General features: G+C 43.8%; 1 protein-coding gene across 4 annotated transcripts in view; it reads right to left on the reverse strand.

The window, feature by feature from the left end:
• DYM (dymeclin) overlaps positions 1-22,335 on the reverse strand; it is a 241,093-nt gene that overhangs the window by 39,583 nt on the left and 179,175 nt on the right. For all 4 annotated transcript variants that reach the window (XM_083354838.1, XM_083354837.1, XM_083354839.1 and 1 more), the window contains 2 exons: positions 20,959-21,141; positions 9,546-9,659 (listed from right to left, as the gene is read on the reverse strand). In XM_083354838.1, coding sequence (XP_083210964.1) covers positions 9,546-9,659; positions 20,959-21,141 — 297 coding nt within the window. The remainder of the gene's footprint in view (positions 1-9,545; positions 9,660-20,958; positions 21,142-22,335) is intronic.

Consider the following 22,335-nt stretch of genomic DNA (forward strand, 5'->3'; position numbering starts at 1 on the left):
TTCCGTTTTGTTCAGACGCTTGGCAACTGGCTCCTATTTATGATGGTCGCAGTGTCTCCTGGAGTCACACGATCCCCTTTTGTGACTTTCTGATAAGCAAAGTCAATGGGGGAAGATGGATCCACTTAAGAACCGCGTTACTAATTTAACAAGTACAGTGATTCGCTTAAGAATTCTGGCAGGAAAAGTCATAAAATGGGGCAAAATTTTGGGCTCAATTAGGGTTTTAAGTTGAGGACTACCTGTAGCATGCCACTTAACACCTGTGTGAAGAACCAGGAGACAGGAACTGCCATATTCCAACAATGGTTGGAAGCTGACCAAGGAGAGAAGCGACCTGGAATTAAGAAGAAACTTCCTGACAGGGAGGACAATCAACCAGTGGAACAGCTCGCCACCACAAATCGTAGGCGCTCCATCCCTGGAGGTTTTTGAGAAGAGGCTGGACAGTCACTGGTCTGAGATGGTACAGGTTCTCCTGCTTGAACTTGGGGGCTGGACTAGATGACCTCCAAGATCCCTTCCAGCTCCATCCCATCCCATCCCATCCCATTTCTATTCTATTTCTATTCCATTCTTTTTATATTCTATTCTATTCTATTCTATTCCATATTTTCTCTATTCTATTCTATTCTATTCTATTCCATATTTTCTCTATTCTATTCTATTCTATTCTATTCTATTCTATTCTATTCTATTCTATTCTATTCTATTCTATTCTATTCTATTCTATTCTATCTATTCTCTATTCTATTCTATTCTATTCTATTCTATTCTATTCTATTCTATTCTATTCTATTCTATTCTATTCTATTCTATTCTATTCTATTCTATTCTATTCCACAAGGGCTACCTATAGTTCCTTTGGTTTGCTCTTTGGCTAACTAGTGCTAATTAGGAAGATCTAGGCTAATTAAGGATGTTGATTTGATGTTGAGCCTTTATTATTTATTAAATTGACTGATATTTGTATAGATTTATATTCCTAAAATACAGACTCTACCATCTCATTAACAGCTTTGGCTTTGTAGCCCTAGGAGCATGGCAAAGAGGACAGTTTGATATATCTAGAAATAAAATTATTTTTCTGATTTTAAGGAACAGATCCAGGAAATGAATCTGTTATCTAACTGAAAAGTCTCTGTGATCTGCAAATTAGAAGATGACACTGCAGATTGGCAGAATCGGTCTAGATTTAAGAAAAAATGCAAAGATTGCATTAACTTTATATTATTTACGGTCATTACATGGATTTTTTTTCGTTGCCATGTTTAATTTCTTAATCGCTATAAAATATTTACGATTCCTTTTTTCAGTGTACAGTATAATTATGATAGACCTTTTTTTCCTCTGCTGGTGATGGACGTTTTTTGTTTGTCATTTTGGTGCTTCATTATTTCAAAATAAATAAATGTTTTAAAAGGGCAACTCTCTCGGGAATTTTATAAGCAGAGGATGTCAGCCTTACTTCCCCCCCACCCAAAAAAGATGGGTACCCTTCTAGTATTATGTCCACCGACCACGGAAAAGAAATATTTTACATAGATTCATCTGGAATCTTTTCCCAAGCTATCTGTGGTAACAACTCTATACGCTGAAGGAACAATATGGCAGGCGTTGCCAATGATGCTTTTCCATTTCATTGGAAGAGTTTTGCATTTAGAGGCGAGCGTTGGGGGGAAGAGGTTGCATCCTATTTTATATCCTTAGAAGAGAATATTTATAGCTCAGGGTTGAACTGTGGGGTCCTGGGTGCTCTCTGAGCTGGGTGGTTTGTCTGCAGACGTTTCATTGCCAAACTAGGTAACATTATGAGTGCACTGATGACGTTACCTAGTTTGGTAATGAAACGTCTGCAAGAAAACCACCCAGCTCAGAGAGCGCCGAGGACTTCTCGGTTTCCATCCATTCTGAGAAATAAACAAGCGAACAAAAACAAGATTCTTGTCGATACCTTCCTGGCTAACACAATTATCGAAGCACAAATGGTGTGTAGCTAAGGCCCACATTATCTGATGTGGGGAAAAGCTTGCAGCACAAAGTATTTCTGCCTCTTGGCCGCAATAAATTGAAAATGTGACGAAAAGAATTCTGCAAGATTGTTGTCGGGGGATCTCTCTCTTAAAATCCTTCTTACAGTAGACCCACGCGTGGGTTTCTCCCAAGCTATAAAGAACCCAGTTATTTGCCTTCGTGACTGAGGTGGTACATAAACTGATTAAATATAAATACACTGGATATTTCCTAAAGATCAAACTCCTGTTTCTTGGTAACCATGAGTGGCGGCCTAGCTGCTGCTATGCAGAATGCTAAGCAACTTACTCCTCACATTCTTGGAAGCAGGACAAAAATAAGGTTGTTAAGTTACAAAGAAAAATGCTTTATGGAGGGCTGCCTAAAGCGGAAAAGCTGGGTAATTATGTTCTGTCACAGAACTCTGTGGCTTGCTTACCGTAAAAATTGGATGCTACATGAATGAGCTTTCATGGCAGAAATTCAAGGAATTCTCGTTAATGGCCTTTGCCCATGTTGAAAGGGAAAAGTTGGGTTTACGCTCCTTTTTCAGCAGGGACCAAAGGGGGCCATTGAAGCACTGAGAGGATTTTTTTTATAGTTTTAAGGCTAGAAAGGCAAGGAAAATAAATTCAGTCACCCTTCCTTGCACTAGTCAGCATTTCTGCCTTAATTTTCTTCCTCCTGAGTGGCACATTCCCCTGTCGCTGTCTGACGTCTCTTCTCCAAGACATAAATCTCTCCATCTCCATGTCTCAGCTGGGGGATTCTGGGAGTTAAAGTCCACACAGCTTAAAGTTGTTGAGGTGGAGGAATGCGGACGTAGAAAATTTATACATTAGATTTTTATCCCACCTTTATTACATTGTAAGTAACTCAAGGGATGAACATTCCCTACTCCTCCCATTTCCCCCCAACAACAGCCCTGTGAGGTGGGTCGGGTTGAAGTCACCCAGCCAGCTTCCATGCCTACGGTAAGACTAGAACTCCCCGTCTCCTGGTGTTGGCCCAAAGTCACCTAGCTGGATTTCATGCCTAAGGCGGGACTAGAACTCACCGTCTCCTGGTTTCTAGGCTGCCCGCCTCAAACCACGACATCAAACTGGTTTAATTATCATGCTTAATGTTTTGATCCAAACAAAATCAGGAATATTGTTTAACCCTAGAACGGATTGGCAGCTGCAATATAAGAGCAAATTTCAGGTGCTTTGAATTCTCGGGTTTAATCACAATTTTTTAAAAAAAATTCCTAGAGCCCATCTGGGGATTTCCCCCTTCTCCAGAGAAGTCTACGGTCACATTTATTGAAATAGGCACGACTAGAGTATTTTGAGGGCCTACTGACACCTGGGGAGAGGTAAGAGGGCACATCCTGCATTCCAAGCATTAAGAATAATCCATCAATAAGGTCATTTCAACACAGGTGATCTCGCTTTCGGAATCACACAGGGATTGTGGAAGCCATGATAAAAACCACCGCTGCTACATCAAGCAATCCTTTGACCAATCTTAAATGGAACTAGGACCTTATGTGGAAAAATAACTTCTCTTTCTTTCTAGCAGCAAAATAAACCAATCCTTGCAACGAATGAGACTTTAAAAGAACGTTTTTGGGAAACTTTAAACTTCCCTGATATTTTTTAAGTCAAGAAGAGATATTTTACTGGGTGTGTCGATGCCACACTCAAGTCTCCAGGAATTCATTTTGTGGATATTTCATATAATCACCTGCCAAAATGCAATTGCTTTAAACTTTTTAGAAGGGTTATATTTCAGCAATAGGGTGTACTGAGAATTATTACAGTAATAAGGGGGTCAATGAGCCCAGCCCACGTTCAGTGAAGGAAACCAAATTAAATTATTGATACCCAATGCTTATCTAGGCTCTGCATTAACATATACTAGGAAGATCTAAGAGTTTTGTCTAGAAGCCCACATGAGTGGAATTAAAACCCATCAGATCTGCCTGTCAGCTGCAGCTAAAAAAATAAGATTTTTTTCCCCTCCCACCACCACCACCAAAAAAAGAGATTATAAGCTACCCAAAGTCAATGTGTAAGCGGAGGGGGGGAAAACCCAACTAGTAGCCCTATTCACATCCTGTCTGGGAATTTAGTCCAGTGTAGACTATCATCCTAGTACAGGTAGTCCTTGATTTACAAACACAATGGAGCCCCAGATTTATGTCGCTAAGCAAGACACGTTAATTAAATTTTCACGACTTTTCTTGCCATTCACTTAACGTTTGTTAAGTGCAGTTGGTAAGTTAGTAACATGGGTGTTAAATGAAACTAGCCTCTCCCCCCATTGATTTTGCCCGTCAAAAGGTCACAAAAGCGGATCATGCGACACGGCAACCGTCGTAAATATGAACCAGTTGCCAAACATCCACATTTTGGTCATGTGACCCTGGGGATGCTGCAATAGTCCTAAGTAAAAAAAAATGGTCCTAAGTCCCTGGTTACTCTGAATGGTTACTAAATGAACCCTTGTAAGCCGAGGGCTATCTGTGTTCACAGACCCAGCAGACCCAGCCCGGATTCCTCTTGAAAACCCCCCCCCCAAGAACCAGGCCAGCTGAGGACTCGATTGTTCTGCCTCTCAAATTAATCTTTCTTTCTGCACATTTAAAGCTAAGCTACCTATTCTCCTCAAGTTTATATTTCAAAATTCAAAACTGTGATTTCCCCATGGAAAAAAAGCCGTATTTTCCCCGCTCCAGAGTCCTGTAGTTGCTTGATGATTGTAAACGCTTTCTGACAGCCCCACTTATACAGCTGGCAGAGTTATCTTATCCAAAGGAATCACGCACCCATTCTGTAATATTCATTTGGGGATTAAGAACGCACTAGTTTTACGCAGGGCAGAGCGTCCTTTGCTTATTCACCCCCTGGGTTAATTCTGGAGGGGCTTTACCCCTGAAAATTTAGTCCATTTGTAGGCATGTGCTGGGCCCCCCCGAAATGCCAGTATTTTGTACTGCTGGAGGTCAAGAGGGTTTGCGTGCAAATAAAGTGAACGGAGCACAATTCTTCCCTTCCTGTTTGAATTTTAAGGGAGGGATTTCAATGTTCTGCTGACAAACACAGAGCCATTCTGTGCAATGCAGGTGTAGATGATAAAGCAACTTATGGGTAGCCTGTGGGAAGGCAAAGGAATAATAATTAGTTTTAAAAAAAACCTGGAGCAGTGAACAAATAAAAGTGGAAAACTCAGAAGGAGAAAAGCGTTTGCAAAAGAAACGTTTTCTCTTCAAACAGGAAATTTCTTTCAAGGCCTTTGAATGTGCTGACTGGAAGCCGAACAGCCTCCAAACGCTCGCTGGCCTTCGCAAGGGAAGGTTAGCCCCCTTATTACCCCCAAAGAGGGGGAGGGGGCAGCTATCTGCCTAAGGTCCACGCGGAGGCCGAGATCCCAAATCCTCCCTGGACAGATCTTCACCCAAAGGAAGGAAGGAAGGAAGGAAGGAAGGAAGGAAGGAAGGAAGGAAGGAAGGAAGGAAGGAAGGAAAGAAGGAAGGAAGGAAGGAAGGAAGGAAGGAAGGAGGGATGAGAAAGAGAGAGACTATGAACTTTGCAAGTGGGAACCAAGAAAGCGGGGAAGAGAGCCAGCCAGGGTGGCTGGCCCTAATTGCCCAGATCTGTTAAGTGCCTCCCTTCTCCTAACCTCCTGCGATAAAACGGGATCCCTGCAAATGTCGGCCTGCTCTATCTCTGAAGGCAGCCGCCTCCAAGCCCAGACCCAGGCCGCTTAACTCGCTTTATCTCCTCCCACAAGGCGCAGGGAAGCATCCAGGAGCTGGGTATTTCAACACCTGCCTGGGTGTGTGTGTGTGTGTGTGTGTGTTTAATCTCCTGGCTCCTGCTGCTATCGTCTCAGGCAGCGCTTAATTGCCCAGTTTGGACTCGTCCTGGAGAGAGAGGCGGCCCACGGCCAGCGGCGCTTTAGACGGGCAGCTGATTACCTTGCACTTATCTGGAGCGGCAGTCAGCCAGCCCGAGGGGCTGCCCCCCCTTTCCAGGTCTCAAGACCTTGACTTGCCAAATTGGCATAAACAGAGGCGTAGAATCAAGATCAGGCGAGGTGTAAGTACCGCTTTGTAAAGCCCCAGTGAGGCCACACCTGGAATCCTGCAGCCAGTTTTGGTCACCACATCACAAAAAAGGTGTTGAGAGTTTGGAAAAAGTCCAGAGAAGAGCCACTAAGAGGATCCAAGGCCTGAAGACTAAAACATACGAAGAACGGCTGCGGGACTTGGGTTTGGCTCGTCTAAAGAAAAGAAGAAACGGGGGGGGGGGCATGATAACAGTCTTCCAGCATCTGAGGGGCTGCCACAAAGAAGAGGAGGGGGTCAACTTATTCTGCAAAGCACCAGACGGCAGGACGAGAAACAATGGTTGGAAACTGACCAGAGAGAGAAGTAACCTGGAATTAAGGAGAAACTTCCTGACAGTGAGGACAATCAACCAGTGGAACAGCTTGCCACCAGAAATCATGGGCTCTCCATCCCTGGAGGTTTTTAAGAAGAGACCGGACAGTCAATTGTCTGAGATGGTATAGGTCAGAGGCAGGCAACCTCGGCTCTTTTATGACTCATGGACTTCAACTCCCAGAATTCCTCAGTCAGCATAGCTGGGAGTTGAAGTCCATGAGTCTCATAAAAGAGCCGAGGTTGCCTACCCCCGGTATAGGTCCTCCTGCCTGAGCAGGGGGCTGGACTAGAAGACCTCCAAGGTCCCTTCAAGCTGTATTCTATTCTATTCTATTCTATTCTATTCTATTCTATTCTATTCTATTCTATTCTATTCTATTCTATTCTATTCTATTCTATTCTATTCTATTGCATTTTGCTCTTTGCAACTCTCAACGACAAGCAGTCCTCACGACCACCATGAGATGAGATGAGGTGGGATGATAAATAAGATAAGATAGGATAGAATAGGATAAGACAAGACAAGATGGGATGAGGTGAGGTGAGGTGAGGTAAGATAACCTTTATTGTCATTTTTTACTGTGGGCACAACACACATCAAAAATGAAATTTAGTTGCCCGCTCTCAAAGTGAACCCATACACGACACACACCTAAACCTACTACATACAACACATGTACAGGCCCACACCCCTGCATATGCATAACATATAAATAATTAAATTAAACACTTTCCATCGTGCTAGCTTAACGGCTGAGTGATCCGCTTAACGTCTGTGGCGAGAAAGGTCTTAAAATGCGGCAAAGCTCGCTTAACAAACGTCTCGCTTAGCAAGAGAAATTTTGGGCTCCATTGTGGCCGTAAGCCGAGGACCGCCTGTAGGTGCTCAGGCATATCGGAGCTTAAAGGTGGGTGGGTGGCCTGATCTTCCGAAAGGGCAGCATGGGAGTTTTGCGGGATCAAAATTGCAGCAGTTCCCCTCTCGCCGTAAACAACTGAGCTGGAACATGCAACAAGACGTCAGGAAATCACACACCACACAACATGTTTAGTGGGAGAGCAAGCGGAGAAGCAGACATTCAAGCATCCTTAGTTACATCTGCAGCGTATAAACATTCCCTTCTCGGTTATCCAAACAAACGTAAGTCCTGGTTATCTCCGCTCGCAGGGTGTTCCCGTGGGTGATGTTACTCTAAACAGCAGGCCCGCTTGTCTGAATCGCCCGCATCCCCCAAAGGGCAATTACCGATTCCAAGATGTTGTTTTGGGGGGTACAAACAGTCCTCAACTTACAATGGTACGCTGAGTGACCGTTTGAACTTACGGTGGCAATGGGAAAAACTGGCTTAGGAGCCTTTTTCAGACTGACGACCGTTGCAGCATCTCCGTAGGTCATGTGATCAAAATCTGGACGCTCGGAAACTGGCCTGTACTTACGACGGCTGCTGTGTTCCGAGGATCACAACTTTCCGACAAGCAAAATCAGCGGGGGAAGGCGGGTTCACGTCATGGCCGTGTTACTAACTTAACCACCGCAGCGATTCGCTTAATCACGGTGGCAAGAAAACGTTGCAAAATGGGACAAAACTCATTTAACAACGGTCTCGCTTAGCAACAGAAATGTTGAGCTCCGTGGTGGTGGTTACTGCGGTCGATCTGATGAGGGTAGGCAGAGAGTTCTAACTTGGTGTGTGTCCGAACCTTAACGGGGCGGCCCCCTCTCTCGTAGGAAGCAGGTGCCTACCTTGCAAGATGGGTTTTTGATCCAGCCCTTCATTTGGATTCATTTCCAATCCCCCTTTTATGAGCCTTACAGCCGGTGTGAGGAGTTTTACGTCAAAATATATTTTACCCTTTATGTTGTCTCCACCTTCCCTTAAAATATTAACAGAATCCACAGCGGTCAGAGAAACAAGTGTCTCCACTGGATAACTGACAGTCAAGCTGAAACTAAATTAATCAAGTTAAAAACAGCAGACAGGGGGAAATCCCTCTCTTAAAAAGTTCTTCAAAACCCCAAATAGGTTACCCAGACCTAATCCACATATCAAAGGATAAGGTCTGCAAACACAGAGTTAATTAAATTAGGTCTCTCAGAGGAACTGCATGTTCACAAGAATAAACATACCTACACACACGCAAGCCCCTCAAGTGTTACCCTAGAATCAGCATGTAGACGCTTCAAGCTCTTCCTACGAAAATCTGCCGCTGGACCCCATTTCTCTCCAGCCTGCCCCTAAAGGCAAACTCTTTTGCTTTTAGGAACAAATATCTCATCTTTTCTCACAACCGTCTGGATCTCATTTTCATCTTTTCTGGAGTTCGGAATCCCAAATTATCCCTCTGACACCAGGAACGATCCTACTCTACTCCTTCTCAATAAACGGCAATGACTGCCTATTTCAGCCCAATTCTGGAGCCACGGCAGCTGTTAGAAGGTGCACTACTATGGGCAGACTCTGCCCACAGCCAGGAGTTCGATCCTGGCCAGTTCAAGGTTGACTCAAGTCTTCCATCTTTCCGTGGTCGATAAAATGAGGATGCACATTGTTGCCGGGGCGGGGCGGGGGGGCCTTAACAGGCCGACATCATAAACCACTCAGAAGGGGCTGTAAAGCAGTTTGGGGGTTGTGGCTATATAAGTCTAAGTACTATTGTTAATTCAAGGCACTAGGCTTAATTTACAGAGCTCTAAATAGCTGGAGACCCTCTTTCTATGTCAGGGGTCTTTATTTCCACTATATACCCCTGTTTTCCCAAAATTAAGACCCGGCCTTATATTAATTTTTGCTCTAAAAGACCCCTTAGGGCAGGGGTCTTCAAACTTGGCCCTTTTATGACTTGTGGACTTCAACTCCCAGAATGCCTCAGCCAGCGTGCCTAGCTGAGGAATTCTGGGAGTTGAAGTCCACAAGTCATAAAAGAGCCAAGTTTGAAGACCCCTGCTCTATGTCATCTGCCTTAAGAATCTTAGCAGAAAAACCTCTTTTCAGGACTTTGGGTATATGATGAAAAAACAAGGAAGGAAAGATTCTCTGTGCAAGAAATTTCAGTAAACTGAAGCAGAAAGTGCTGGTAAAATCAGCTTTGCCGCACTCACCCGGAGTCTGTCTTTGGGCAGGGCCACAGCGCCTTGTTTGATAATTTCCAGTACCCGTTCCACTGACAGGGCAGCGCCAGGGTGCTCAATCCGTGAGCTAAAGAAGCTGATCACCTTGAACAAGATGGGAAATAAAGACAACAATATGATTTAATTAAGCAAGGCCAGGAATCTGTCCGCCACATTAAAAAACCAAACTTTTTCTTTCCACCCCGAACCAACCCAGTGATGCCCTCTCCGTGATGTCCCGTTGCCTGGAGGCGGTCTAGGTCTGGATGGGGAGAAACAGGCTTCGTCTCAATCCTGCCAAGACTGAGTGGCTGTGCATACCGGCATCTTGGACTAACCAGTCTATTCCACCTCTAATGATGGGGGGTGAGGTGTTACCCGTCGATAGGGCTCGCAACTTGGGTGTCCTCCTGGATTCCCGGCTCAGTTTTGAAGACCATATAGGAGCCGTGACCAGGGGGGCCTTTGCCCAGGTTCGCCTGGTGCGCCAGTTGCGGCCCTATCTGGACCAAGTTGCCCTGCGCACAGTCGCTCATGCCCTCGTGACCTCCCGATTGGACTACTGCAACGCTCTCTACATGGGGCTGCCCTTGGGGACCACCCGGAGGCTTCCGCTGGTGCAGAATGCAGCTGCGTGGGTTGTGATGGGGGTTTCCCGATACTCCCATGTAACACCTCTACTCTGCGAACTGCATTGGCTTCCGGTTGCCCTCCGGGTGAGATTCAAGGTGCTGGTGATGACCTATAAAGCCCTAAATGGCTTGGGTCTGGGATATCTGAGGGAACACCTGCTGCCGGCATCAAGCTCGCTTCGTCCTGTGCGCTCCCACAGGGAGGGTCTTCTCAGGGTGCGCCTGCCCTCTGGAACCAGCTGCCTGTGGAGCTCAGGACTGCCCCTGACCTTCGCTCATTCCGCCGGGACCTGAAGACCTGGCTCTTTGAGCTCTCTGGCCTGGTCTGAGCATATTAATTGGGATTTTAACTGTTTTTTAACTGGGGTTTATTGCAAGGTCTATATAATTTTTTAATTGATTTTAAGTTTTGTAATTCTTGTATTGTTTTTTAAAAAAACCTTGTGAACTGCCCTGAGTCCTACGGGAGAAGGGCGGTATATAAATTGAATAAATAAAATAAAATTTGAAAATCTGCATAACTGGATGAGGGTGATGATTGAGTGGCTTCTTAATGGGAACTCGCCAACTACCCCTGTTCCCCCGGAAATAAGACCTAACCGGAAAATAAGCCCTAAGGCAGGGGTCTTCAAACTTGGCCCTTTTATGACTTGTGGACTTCAACTCCCAGAATTTCTCAGCCAGCGTGCCTGGTTGAGGAATTCTGGGAGTTGAAGTCCACAATTCATAAAAGGGCCAAGTTTGAAGGCCCCTGCCCTGAGGGGTCTTTTAGAGCAAAAATTAATATTAAGACCCGGTCTTAATTTGGGGAAAACACTGGTATATAGTTGAATGCCAAATTAAAAATAAGATTAAATATTATAACAGGATTATAAGGCAACCAGAATGACTGAATAGAAAAGAAATATTATACTGATATGATTACAGTATAATTTTTAGGAATATTGGGAAAAATTATATATTCAATTGTTAGTTATCAAAACAATAAGAATTGTATTAACTCAATGGCTGCAAAAGAGGATATTTTGGGGAAAGGGGAAATCAACTAAAATTATTATGTGGAATATGGATTATAGAAGTTAATTGTTAATGATTGTTTTACAAATGTAACCCAGACAACACACTGTTCACCAATTATTAAATGATTTATGTTTTTAAAAAAATCAATAAAATATATTACAAAAAATAAATAAAAATAAGATTAAATATTGATGAACCAAAAGAGCCAGAATTTAAGTATTGTTTAAAATCTGCTTCTTGTTTGATAATTGTGATCCAAAAATGTCCATCTATATCTGTATAGCCAGGGTTCTCAACCTCTTCTTTACCACGGATCTCTTTTAAATAACTTTTGGGGCCACGGACCACCGAGCCTTAACATATAAATCATAACATTTGCAGACCGCCTGTGATGATGTTGGGGACCCCCCGGGGTTCACGGGCTACAAGTTAAGAATGATTGCTTGTAGCACAGAGAACTAGGAAATTAAGCTGTCAATACCCACAATGACCTCTGTTCAAATCTTATCATTATCTTTCTACTTTCTACTACTTTCCTCATTTAGTGCATACTATCACTATATACCAGTTTCTTAAAATAATTGCTTTACCAGAAAATTACTTTTATGGGAGTTTATTTTTTTGGGGGGGGGGATAAAACCCCCAATTGTTGGTTGGTAGAAAACACCACATTCACTAAAAGATAAGTTTCTGTCAGGTACGAAAGACCAGGGCCACTCATGAAGGCCCAATTCAACTGATTTATCAGTTTTATCTAACCATTTATCTGAAATGGTATAGGGCAGGGGTAGGCAACCTTGGCTCTTTTTATGACTCGTGGACTTCAACTCCCAGAATTCCTGAGCCAGCACGGCTCAGCTTGGAAACCTCTCCTTTCCCCTCAGCATGGCTGGCTGAGGAATTCTGGGAGTTGAAGTCCACAAGTCATAAAAGGGCCAAGTTCGAAGACCCTTGTTCTAAAGCATCATGTACACATCTGCTGCTTTGTGCCACAGAAGCCAATTGCTTTGCCAGTTTTCCTAGATAATCAACACCTGGGTTGTCATTTTTAAAAATCCCAGTGGACACACATGCTGCCATTTTAGCAGGTGGCATTTGTTTATGGCCCGAACTGGTCAAAGATAACCCAGGAATACAGGAATAGTTTGACTACACCTCAAAAAAGGGTATCCTGAACACAGATGGCTAAAATGCCAAGGTAAACAGTTTTCCGAAGGACACTGCTGCCTACGCATGAGCTACAAAAAGAGATCCTATCAGCAGTTGTAAGAAAAAGGTCATCAAATTAATGTAACAACCGCTGATACCACAGATAAGCCACAATACTCCTGCCTTTGCCCTGGGGAAGCCACTCCATGTATACATGGACTCCCCAAAATCCACAGAGGGAACTCCACTCCACTCCACTATTTGTCAGTGGCATCAACTCAGCCACTTACAACTTTGCAAAACATCTAACCACTTTAATTAACTTACCAAGAACTTCCAGTAGCCTTTTGAAAAGCACCTTTGAACTATCCTATCTGGACTTAACTTCCACTTCAGCGCCTGCCTTACTTTGGTTTTGCAGTGTATTATGAGAAAAGTAAGGTTCTACATTTAGGCAAGAAAAAACAAATGCACAGGTGTAGTATAAGTCAGGGGTGTCAAACTGCAGGCCAACGGGCCGGTTGCACCATGCAGAGGCTGCACCAACCCCAGCTCCAGCCATGTGAAAAAAGTTGTGACATGTCACAACACATGACGTGGTGACTTTGACACCCGTGGTATAGGTGGTACCTTGCTCAGTAGTAGTAACTGTGAGAGGGATCTCGGAGTCCCAGTGGACAATCCCTTAAATAGGAGCCAGCTGTGTGCTGCAGCTGCCAAAAAGCCAACACAGGGCTAGGCTGCATTAACAGAGGGATAAAATTGAGATCACATGAAGTGTTAATACCGCTTTACAATGCCTTGGTAAGGCCACACCTGGAATACGGCATCCAGTTTTGGTTGCCACGATGTAAAAAAGATGTTGAGACTCTCTAAAAAGAGTGCAGAGAAGAGCAACAAAGAGGATTAGGGGGCTGGAGGCTAAAAACGTGCAAAGAGCGGTTGCAGGAATTGGGGATGTCTAGTTGAATGAAAAAAAGGACTAGGGGAGACATGGAAGCAGTCTTCCAATATCTCAGGGGCTGCCCACAAAGAAGAGGGAGTCAAGCTATTCTCCAAAGCGCCTGAAGGCAGGACAAGAAGCAACAGATGGAAACTAACCAAGGAGAGAAGCAACTTGGAATTAAGGAGAAATTTCCTGGCAGTGAGGACAATTAATGAGTGGAATGACTTGTCTCCAAAAGTTGTGGGTGCTCCAACACTGGAAGTTTTCAAGAAGAAATGGTCTGAAATGGTGGTAGGGTTTCCTGCTTGAGCAGGGGGCTGGACTAGATGACCTCCAAGGTCCCTTCCAACTCTCTTATTCTGAAAGGGATATCAACCAGTCTAGCAACCTCTCTAAATATACACCTTATCTCGAGAAATCAGGTAGACAGAAATATTGGCCCCGCCACTGAGGCTGCTACCATTCCTTTAATAATCTCCTTCAAGGCTTTGAAAATGGTTTGCTGCTTGCCATTCCTTTGTACCCAAAGAATTAGACACCCACCTGGAGCCATTAGGCCTCATTAGGCCTTTACAACTCTGCTGCTATTAGTAAAACAAAAGAGAGCTGATGATCTGATTATTCAGGGATTCCGATGATGAGACACACCCACCGTTGCTGCAAGCAACTACAGACACTGCCTCCTAATCTGGAGCAGAAGATTATTCTGGCCTGCACCCAGGGCCTTGGAGGAAAAAGTGCAAAGCAAATGAAATTCAGCAGAAAAAGCGTTTACTGTACTCAGTAATGAAATCGCTTCGCTGATACTAATAATTTCTCACTGCACATCCTAAACAAATTTCTTTCCGAGATGTGAAAAGCATCCAATTAGAAGTAGACCTTTTTTTTAAAAAAAAAAACAATGCTACATCACAAAGAGTACTTGTAATAAAATTGAATTTTTTAGAAGGGGAAAAAATGGGCCTTTTTTATCTGCTACATTGGTTTCCGGTTCCAAATACTTTGCAATATTATTCACTAGGGTGGGGTGGGCAATCGAGGCCCCTTTACGGCCTGTGGACTCCAACTCCCAGAATTCCTCAGCCAGCCGGGTGAAACTATTTTTCACACTTAGGACCACTGCAGCATCCAGTGGTCACGTGATCCAAATCTAAATGCTTAGCGACTGGCACGCGCCTTATGGCGGTTGCCGTGACCCGGGATGATCCGTGATCACTTTCTGTGAACTTCTGACAAGCAAAGTCAGCGGGGAAGCCAGATTCCCTCAGCAACCACGTTACCAACTTATCAGCTGCAGTGATTCGTTTAACAACTGACGCAAAAAGGATTGTAAAGTAACTTAACAACCGTCTTGCTTAGCAAAGAATCTGGGGGCTCAATTGTGCTTATGAGGATAGCTCAGGATAGCTGCCTCCCTCCTTTTAAACCCAACAGGGCCCGTTAAATCACCCCTGATCGCTTAAAAATAACACTTCTTCATTGTGAGCACACAAAGGCATCCACAGAAGCGAACAACTGAGAAGGTAGCAAAGGGTTTGACTGTTCTTCTCTCCAGCGTTTATTTAGATCTGCCTTCTACTTTCCGAGTTCCTTTGCCGTGGCTGCTTATCAGATGGATTTATCTAGCAGGAAAATTCTCAACAGAACAAAAGAAATAAGCCAACTTTCTATAAGACGCCTGACTTCAGTCCAGCTTTGGCAACTGCCAGCGAGGGGAATAAAGCACCTTTGCCAGAAGGGGAGTCCACTTAGTTCTGGAACAGACTTCAGCAATAAATGAAAACAGAATTCACACTAGCCTTGGTTACTAAGTGACCCAGATGTTTTTTATCTGCACGATATTAGAGCTGTTACAACTCAAACCCACAAATCTAAGCAAGCGTAATTCGTGTATTCTGCAAATAACACTAAGCTCAGCTTTAGAAGTATAAGACGCACGGAGTGTTTCTTTCTGCCGCTGGACTTTTTTTCTTTGCATCTTCTGAAGACCAGGGAGGGAGAGTTGCTCGCTCTCTTCTACAGCAACAGGGGTGGCTAAAACCTCTTCGGCAAGGGATTCCTTTGTTTTATAGGTCTAGATGCAGGGGTAGGCAACCTTGGCTCTTTTGTGACTTGTGGACTTCAACTCCCAGAATTCCTGAGCCAGCCTGGCTCAGCTTGGAAGCTTCTCCCTTTCCCCTCAGCATGGCTGGCCCAGGAATTCTGGGAGTTGAAGTCCACCAGTCATAAAGCGGCCTAGGCCTAGGCCAGGGATAGGCAATCTTGGCTCTTTTATGAGTGGTGGACTTCAACTCCCAGAATTCCTGAGCCAGCCTGGCTCAGCTTGGAAACCTCTCCCTTTCCCCTCAGCATGGCTGGCCCAGGAATTCTGGGAGTTGAAATCCACCAGTCATAAAAGAGCCAAGGTTGCCTACCCCGGGACTGTAGCCCTTGACATACAATGACAATTCAGCCCAAAATTCCTGTTGCTAAGCAAAACAGTTGCAAAGTGAGTTTTGCCCCATTTTATGACCTTTCTCGCCAAAATTGTTAAGCAAATCACTGCAGTTGATAAGTTAGTAACCCGGTTGTTAAATGAATCTGGCTTCCCACTGCTTGCCGGGGGGGGGGGGGGTTGCAAAAAGTGATCACATGACCCTAGGATAACATAACCGTCATACACGCCAGTTGCCAAGCATCCAAATTATGGTCACGTGACCCTGGGGATGCTGCAACAGTTGTAAGTGTGAACAGTCATAAGTTACTTTTTCCAGCGCCGTTGTAACTTCATTGTTGTAAGCACATTGGTTTGTGCTTAAATTGTAAGCTGCCCTGAGTCTTCGGAGAAGGGCAGGATATAAATGGGATTAAAAAAACCCAGTCGCTAAAGGAATGGCTGTAAATTGAGGACTACCTGTAACAAGGAGTAGCTTTTGATTTAGAGACACCCTCTAGTTGTTTAGCTGTCGGCTGCACCCTGTTGTGGAAGCCATCAGGCTGGGCCAGGTGGATGGACCATCTTTTCATCTTACTGAGTTTAAAAGACCTGGAACAAGGGTAGGCATCCTTGGCTCTTTTATGACTGGTGGACTTCAACTCCCAGAATTCCTCAGCCAGCATGGGGAAACTATGGCCCCTTTGTGACTGGTGGACTTCAACTCCCACAATTCCTCAGCCAGCAGGGGGGAACTATGGCCCCTTCCTGACTGGCGAACTTCAACTCCCAGAATTTCTCAGAACAGCATGGGGGAATTATGGCCCCTTTGTGACTGGTGGACTTCAAGTCCCAGAATTCCTGAGCCAGCTTGGCTCAACTTGGAAACCTCTCCCTTTCCCCTCAGCGTGGCTGGCTCAGGCATTCTGGGACTTGAAGTCCACAAGTCATAAAAGAGCCAAGGATGCCTACCCCTGACCCGGAAGAACCCTGGTTCCTGCCTGGTTCCTGCCCGGCTTCTGCTGTGAAGCCTCTGACTTGTTTCCTTCGGCTAAAGAGCTGAAGGGATGGTTGTGTGTCCCAGTTTGGCACAACAATCTCCGTTGTGTTCTGAGGGAGGCAAGACTGTGGTCTGGGCTTTCCCAACCCCTTTCCTCATGCAGGGAGAGAGGACTCCAAGATGTCCCGCATGAGCCTTATTTTAAAAAAAAAAAAAAGAGGAAGGAAAGAGGATGGCGAAGGACAACAGGAAGGCACCGCGGAGGAAGTTAATTATCGGAGGTCACTTCAAAGAGTCTGCTGGCAACTCCTGCTTTGATCATGTGACCGTGGGGAGGCTGCCACGGTCAGTGTGAAAAACGCTCATCAATCACCTTTTTCACTGCCCTTTAACTGTGGACGATGACTAAACAAATGGTTGCAAGTCCAGGACAACCCATACAATATCCCAAAGATGCTTTTTTAATGAGGCAGGTGGACTTCCTTGTTTTTCTTTGAAGATGGTTCGCTTCAAAGAACGTCCACTTGCCTCGTTGAAAAAGCATCTCCGGGAAAACTATGACCTGGACGACTGAGACTCTCCAGAGATACCTGTACAATAAAGCTGGGACGGGGAACATGAAAGCAATCACCTGTCTGAGACGGTACAGGTTCTCCTGCTTGAGCAGGGGGCTGGACTAGAAGACCTCCAAGGTCCCTTCCAGCTATTCTATTCTGTTCTGTTCTGTTCCGTTCCGTTCTATTCTATTCATTCTCTATTCTAATGTTCTGTTCCATCCTATCCCATCCTATCTTTTCCTATCCTCTGTTCTATTCTGTTCTGTTCTATTCTACTCTACTACTGGACCAGCTTAGTCAGCCAGTAGAGCTCCACGTAAGCGGATGTCCTCCTAATCGCTGTCCCTCTCTTCCCTGAGTTGGCTTGTTCTTTCATCGCTTTCTTCGGTTCTCCATCCTTCCCTCTCAAGAAGGTGGGTGGAGTGGATCTGTTTGACATCCCTTCATTACCACTGGCAAGATCCACTCTGCTCTGCCTGCAACTCCACCCTTTATCTTTAGGGAAGGCTCCTCTCAGGTGTTGTTGTTGTTGTTGTTAGCTGCGAAGTCGTGTCCGACCCATCGCGACCCTATGGGCAACGTTCCTCCAGGCCTTCCTGTCCTCTACCATCTGCTGGAGTCCATTTAAGCTCACGCCTCCTGCTTCAGTGACTCCATCCAGCCACCCCATTCTCTGTCGTCCCCTTCTTCTCTTGCCTTCAACCTTTCCCAGCATGAGGCTCTTCTCCAGCGAGTCCTTCTTTCTCATTAGGTAGCCAAAGTATTTGAGTTTCAGCTTCAGGATCTGGCCTTCTAAAGAGCAGTCAGGGTGGATCTCCTTTAGGACTGACCGGTTTGATCGCCTTGCGGTCCAAGGGACTCGCAGGAGTCTTCTCCAGCACCATAGTTCAGAGGCCTCAATTCTTTGGCACTCAGCCTTTTTTATGGTCCAACTTTCACAGCCATACATTGCAACTGGGAAGACCATAGCCTTGACTATATGCACTTTTGTTGACAGGTTCTCAGGTGTAGAGAAGGCCTTTGCTGCCAGGGCCAAAATCCTCAAGGTGGGAGGTGCACAATCACCCTGTGGTGAGCAAGACAGGGGAAGGTGGCTGCCCGCTCTTCTTCTCCAGATCATCTCAACGCAGAACCCTGGGAGCAAAGACACCACTGGTCTCCCCAGCAGAACCACAGTTGATATCCAGGGACGGAGGATAATAAAGGAAAGTTCACGAAATCCTATATTAGCAGGGAGATACATCTGGCCTTTATCCACGCCTACTTCTGCAGTAATTATTTGTATCTTCTAGGACAAATTAGATTTATCTAATTGACCAAAAAGATTCATCTGCTCTGTACACTATTAGCGTCCAGGTCAAGGGCTGGTGTTGATGTTTAAAGTCTTAAACTGTCCCATCCAACGTATCTTAACAAAGCTAAGCCCAATTTTATTTCACCTTTTCCATCGTCCAAAGCATAGTTGGTGGCTACTCAGGAGAAGATCTTCCCAGTTGTGAGATGATGACGTTGTCAATTCTGTCGTGTCCAACTCTTGGCGATTCTATTGGCCAGGATCTTCTGATCCTACGGTACTTCTTTAAGCTGTTCTATGCACTGACCGGTATCAGCTTTGATGGTGTCCAGCCACCGTGTTCTTTGGTGGCCTGGTTTCCTTTTACCATTAACTCTTCCAACTGCTTTTTCCAGTGAGTCCCCCTGCGTGACACGGCCAAAGTAAGCGAGATGCTGTTTTGTGATTTTTTTTCCCTTCTTCTTCCAGCGACACATCTGATGTTAAGCATGCCAGCACTTGCCTGTCAGTCGCCTTTGCTGTCCACAGAATATCCAGGAGCCTCCTCCAGCACCCCAGCAAAAAGGAGCCTCTTTTCTTCCAATTTTCACAACCACAGTTGCGATATATGCTTATTAAACACTCTTCGGTTGGCAACTTGGCGAATTTCCCCAATGATGGGTTTTTGGGAGCAAGTCAAAATACTATTTATTTTATTTTTCTTTTTTTTTGCAGAATTTTGGAAGACCTGGCAAGAATAGCTGATGTTGTTATTTTTTCTTTTGTTTTCCTGTTATTCTGTACCATAATACTGTTCCTACGTTGGCTTTAATATGTAAACCTGCCGTGCTGATCACTCGATGAAAAGCTTGGAGAAACTATTTTAAACAAATGCATATGTAAACTTTGTTGAACAGTTTTTCAGGAAAATATAAATTCAATTGATCAAATAATGACAAGTGACAAACTACATTATTGAAATGTCTTTGCCAAGAATTCCTTAATAAATTTTGATTTCCAAGATTCAGCGTAGATGCAGCATTTTCCAATCATTGTTATACTTGTTGATTTGCTTTTCGAGAGCGTTAAAATTTATGTTTGTCTGTTACAATTCCTCTGAGCTTATTGAATAAATAAGCACGGATTTATTTCTTCCAATATACTGATGTTCACAGCTGTGTTTGCAATAAAATAATATTATATTCCTACAGAATTTGGCTGGAGGAAGAGCATATTTTTACTCATTTATTTTAAAATGTGTCTAGATTATTTTTTATATGTTTCTTTAGGTACCCTTCAGCGGATAAAGCAGCACATTCTCATATCAAAGCAGCAACAAATAAAGGAAATATCCTCGCCTGCTAGAAAGCTGAAGCAATCTGAGGCCCTTTCAAAAGCATCTGATCTTTTCTCATTTCTCGGCCAGGAAATGTGGAGGCATTTTTTTTTTGCCAAAGTTGGCTTCTCACAATATAAAAAATATTTAAATTCTCCTACACTAGCAGCTTTCACATTCCACTTCTACAGAAAATTTAATGGTAAATTCTTGTCGAATGAAAAGCACAATATAAAAACGCTGACATAACCAGCAGATGAACAGTTAATTTGAGAAACAAATGCGACACCCGGGGACTATTTTAGTGGGAGGCCTTAAATGCAGAGGAAAGGTGGCAACTAAGGGGCCTGTCAAAATAAGGGCTAGTAAATTTTATATCCAATTAAGTTATTTTTGACCTCTTTGAAAGGTTCACGTTTACAGTTTGCATAATCTTCAACCCAAATAATGAAAAAAGTGATTTATGACTGTTTTTCTCACAACAGTTGCGGCATTCCCCATGGTGAGGTAATCAAAATCCAGACGATTGGCAACTGGCTGATGTTTATGACGGTCGCAGTATTCTGGGGTCGTGATCCCCTTTTGCGACTGTCTGACAAGCAAAGTTAGTGGGGAAGCCAGGTTCGCTTAACAACCATGTGGCTGACTTAACATTAAGTCGTTAAGTCAATTCCCAGAATTCCTCAGTCAGCCTGGCTCAGCTTGGAAACCTCTCCCTTTCCCCTCAGCATGGCTGCTCAGGAATTCTGGGAGTTGAAGTCCACGAGTCATAAAAGAGCCAAGGTTGCCTACCCCTGGGCTAGACCGTCACTTGTCCGAGATGGTACTATAGGTTGTCCTGTTTGAGCAGGGGGTTGGACTAGAAGACCTCCAAGGTCCCTTCCAGCTCTGTTCTGCTCTGCTCTGCTCTGCTCTATTCTATTCTATTCTATTCTATTCTATTCTATTCTATTCTATTCTATTCTATTCTATTCTATTCTATTCTATTCTATTCTATTCTATTCTACTATCTATACACAATAAAAGTAGCTATTTTAAATTTTAAATAGCGTTTTGACAGACGATATTAAGTACATACCAGATCTATATTCTGCATTATATCCTGGAAAGAGGGGTGAGTTCGAAATTGCTCAAAGAGATCCCGCTTATATAGCAGGGCATACACTAAATTGGGGTTATGATGGAGGGAATTTGTTAAGCAGGAGTTGATTATTTCTAACATCATTCGAATGACTTCTTCAATTACATTCAAATCCTGGGCCTAAAAGAAAGAAAGAAAGAAATTTCCAGTCAGGACAGCTATTAATATACATAAAACAGATATAAGAATACTTCATTACTTTTTCCCCAGGTTATCGTTCAAGAAAAAAATTCATTAAACTTTTTAGCAGCGCACATAATTTTGATGAAACATAATACTTTTTATTTATTTCCATATTTGATTCTCAGTAAAATTTATTTGCTTGGCAATACAAATAAATCATCCATCTCAAAAGGTTCAGCAGACTGAGTGATTTTGTTATTTTTAAAAATGTAGGCAATTGTATGTGACCTTTCAGGTAGCTTTACATGCAACAAATGCATGTGAATTCCATCAAACTGCACAGTTCTGCAGAAATTATTTTCTCGACAAGGACCTAACCCTCCCAGTGTAGAACTGTAGCAGGGGGGCTCAAGGAGAAACGCAGTTAATTTATTCCTCCTTTTCAGCTACCCTGTACATGACTAATAGTAGTTTACTTTTGGACTTTTGAGAAATGGGAAGAAAGAGGTCGGAGAAGAAGCAGAAAGTCAAGGACAAAATGCATATACTGTAAGGGTGGTGAAATACTATCAACAGAGAGTAGCGTTTTTCATTGTCTTAAACTATCAGTACAAAGCTTTGACATCTCTGAATACAGACATGGCATTAGGGCAGATATAAACAATGTAATAAAAACATTTCACCATTACTAAAAATGCTTGATTTTCCTGTGCAATAACTTTCATTCCCAGCTGCAGAACAACTAAAGTACGGAACTGGGATTTCTCCTCAAGGCAGAGGCTTAAGTAAGGAAGATTTTAGCAGTTATCCTTCAACGCAACAGCTGCTCTCCATGTGAAAAAGACATTTTATTAGTCTAGCGTTTTTGTACTTCATAGCGTAGACTTCTGGAAGAACTGTGAACATTCCCCTTGTAAAAACGTTCGCTTGGCTTCTAATTCTGAAATGTTAACAATAGCCAAGATAACTTTCCGAGTGTTCTTCGGATGTATTTAGGTGCTGGCCCTCCCTGAATTGGGTGACAAATTCTATCACATCAAAGAAGCTCTTTGCATAAAGAAAGTTCTCGAGGAAGATGTGGAATCCTTCTCTAAAAGGAAGCCACCTGGAATTTGGTATAGGAGAAAGAAAGAAAGAAAGAAAGAAAGAAAGAAAGAAAGAAAGAAAGAAAGAAAGAAAGAAAGAAAGAAA

The sequence above is a fragment of the Vipera ursinii genome (assembly GCF_947247035.1).
Source record: "Vipera ursinii genome assembly, chromosome: 2".
Taxonomy (NCBI): Eukaryota; Metazoa; Chordata; class Lepidosauria; order Squamata; family Viperidae; genus Vipera; species Vipera ursinii.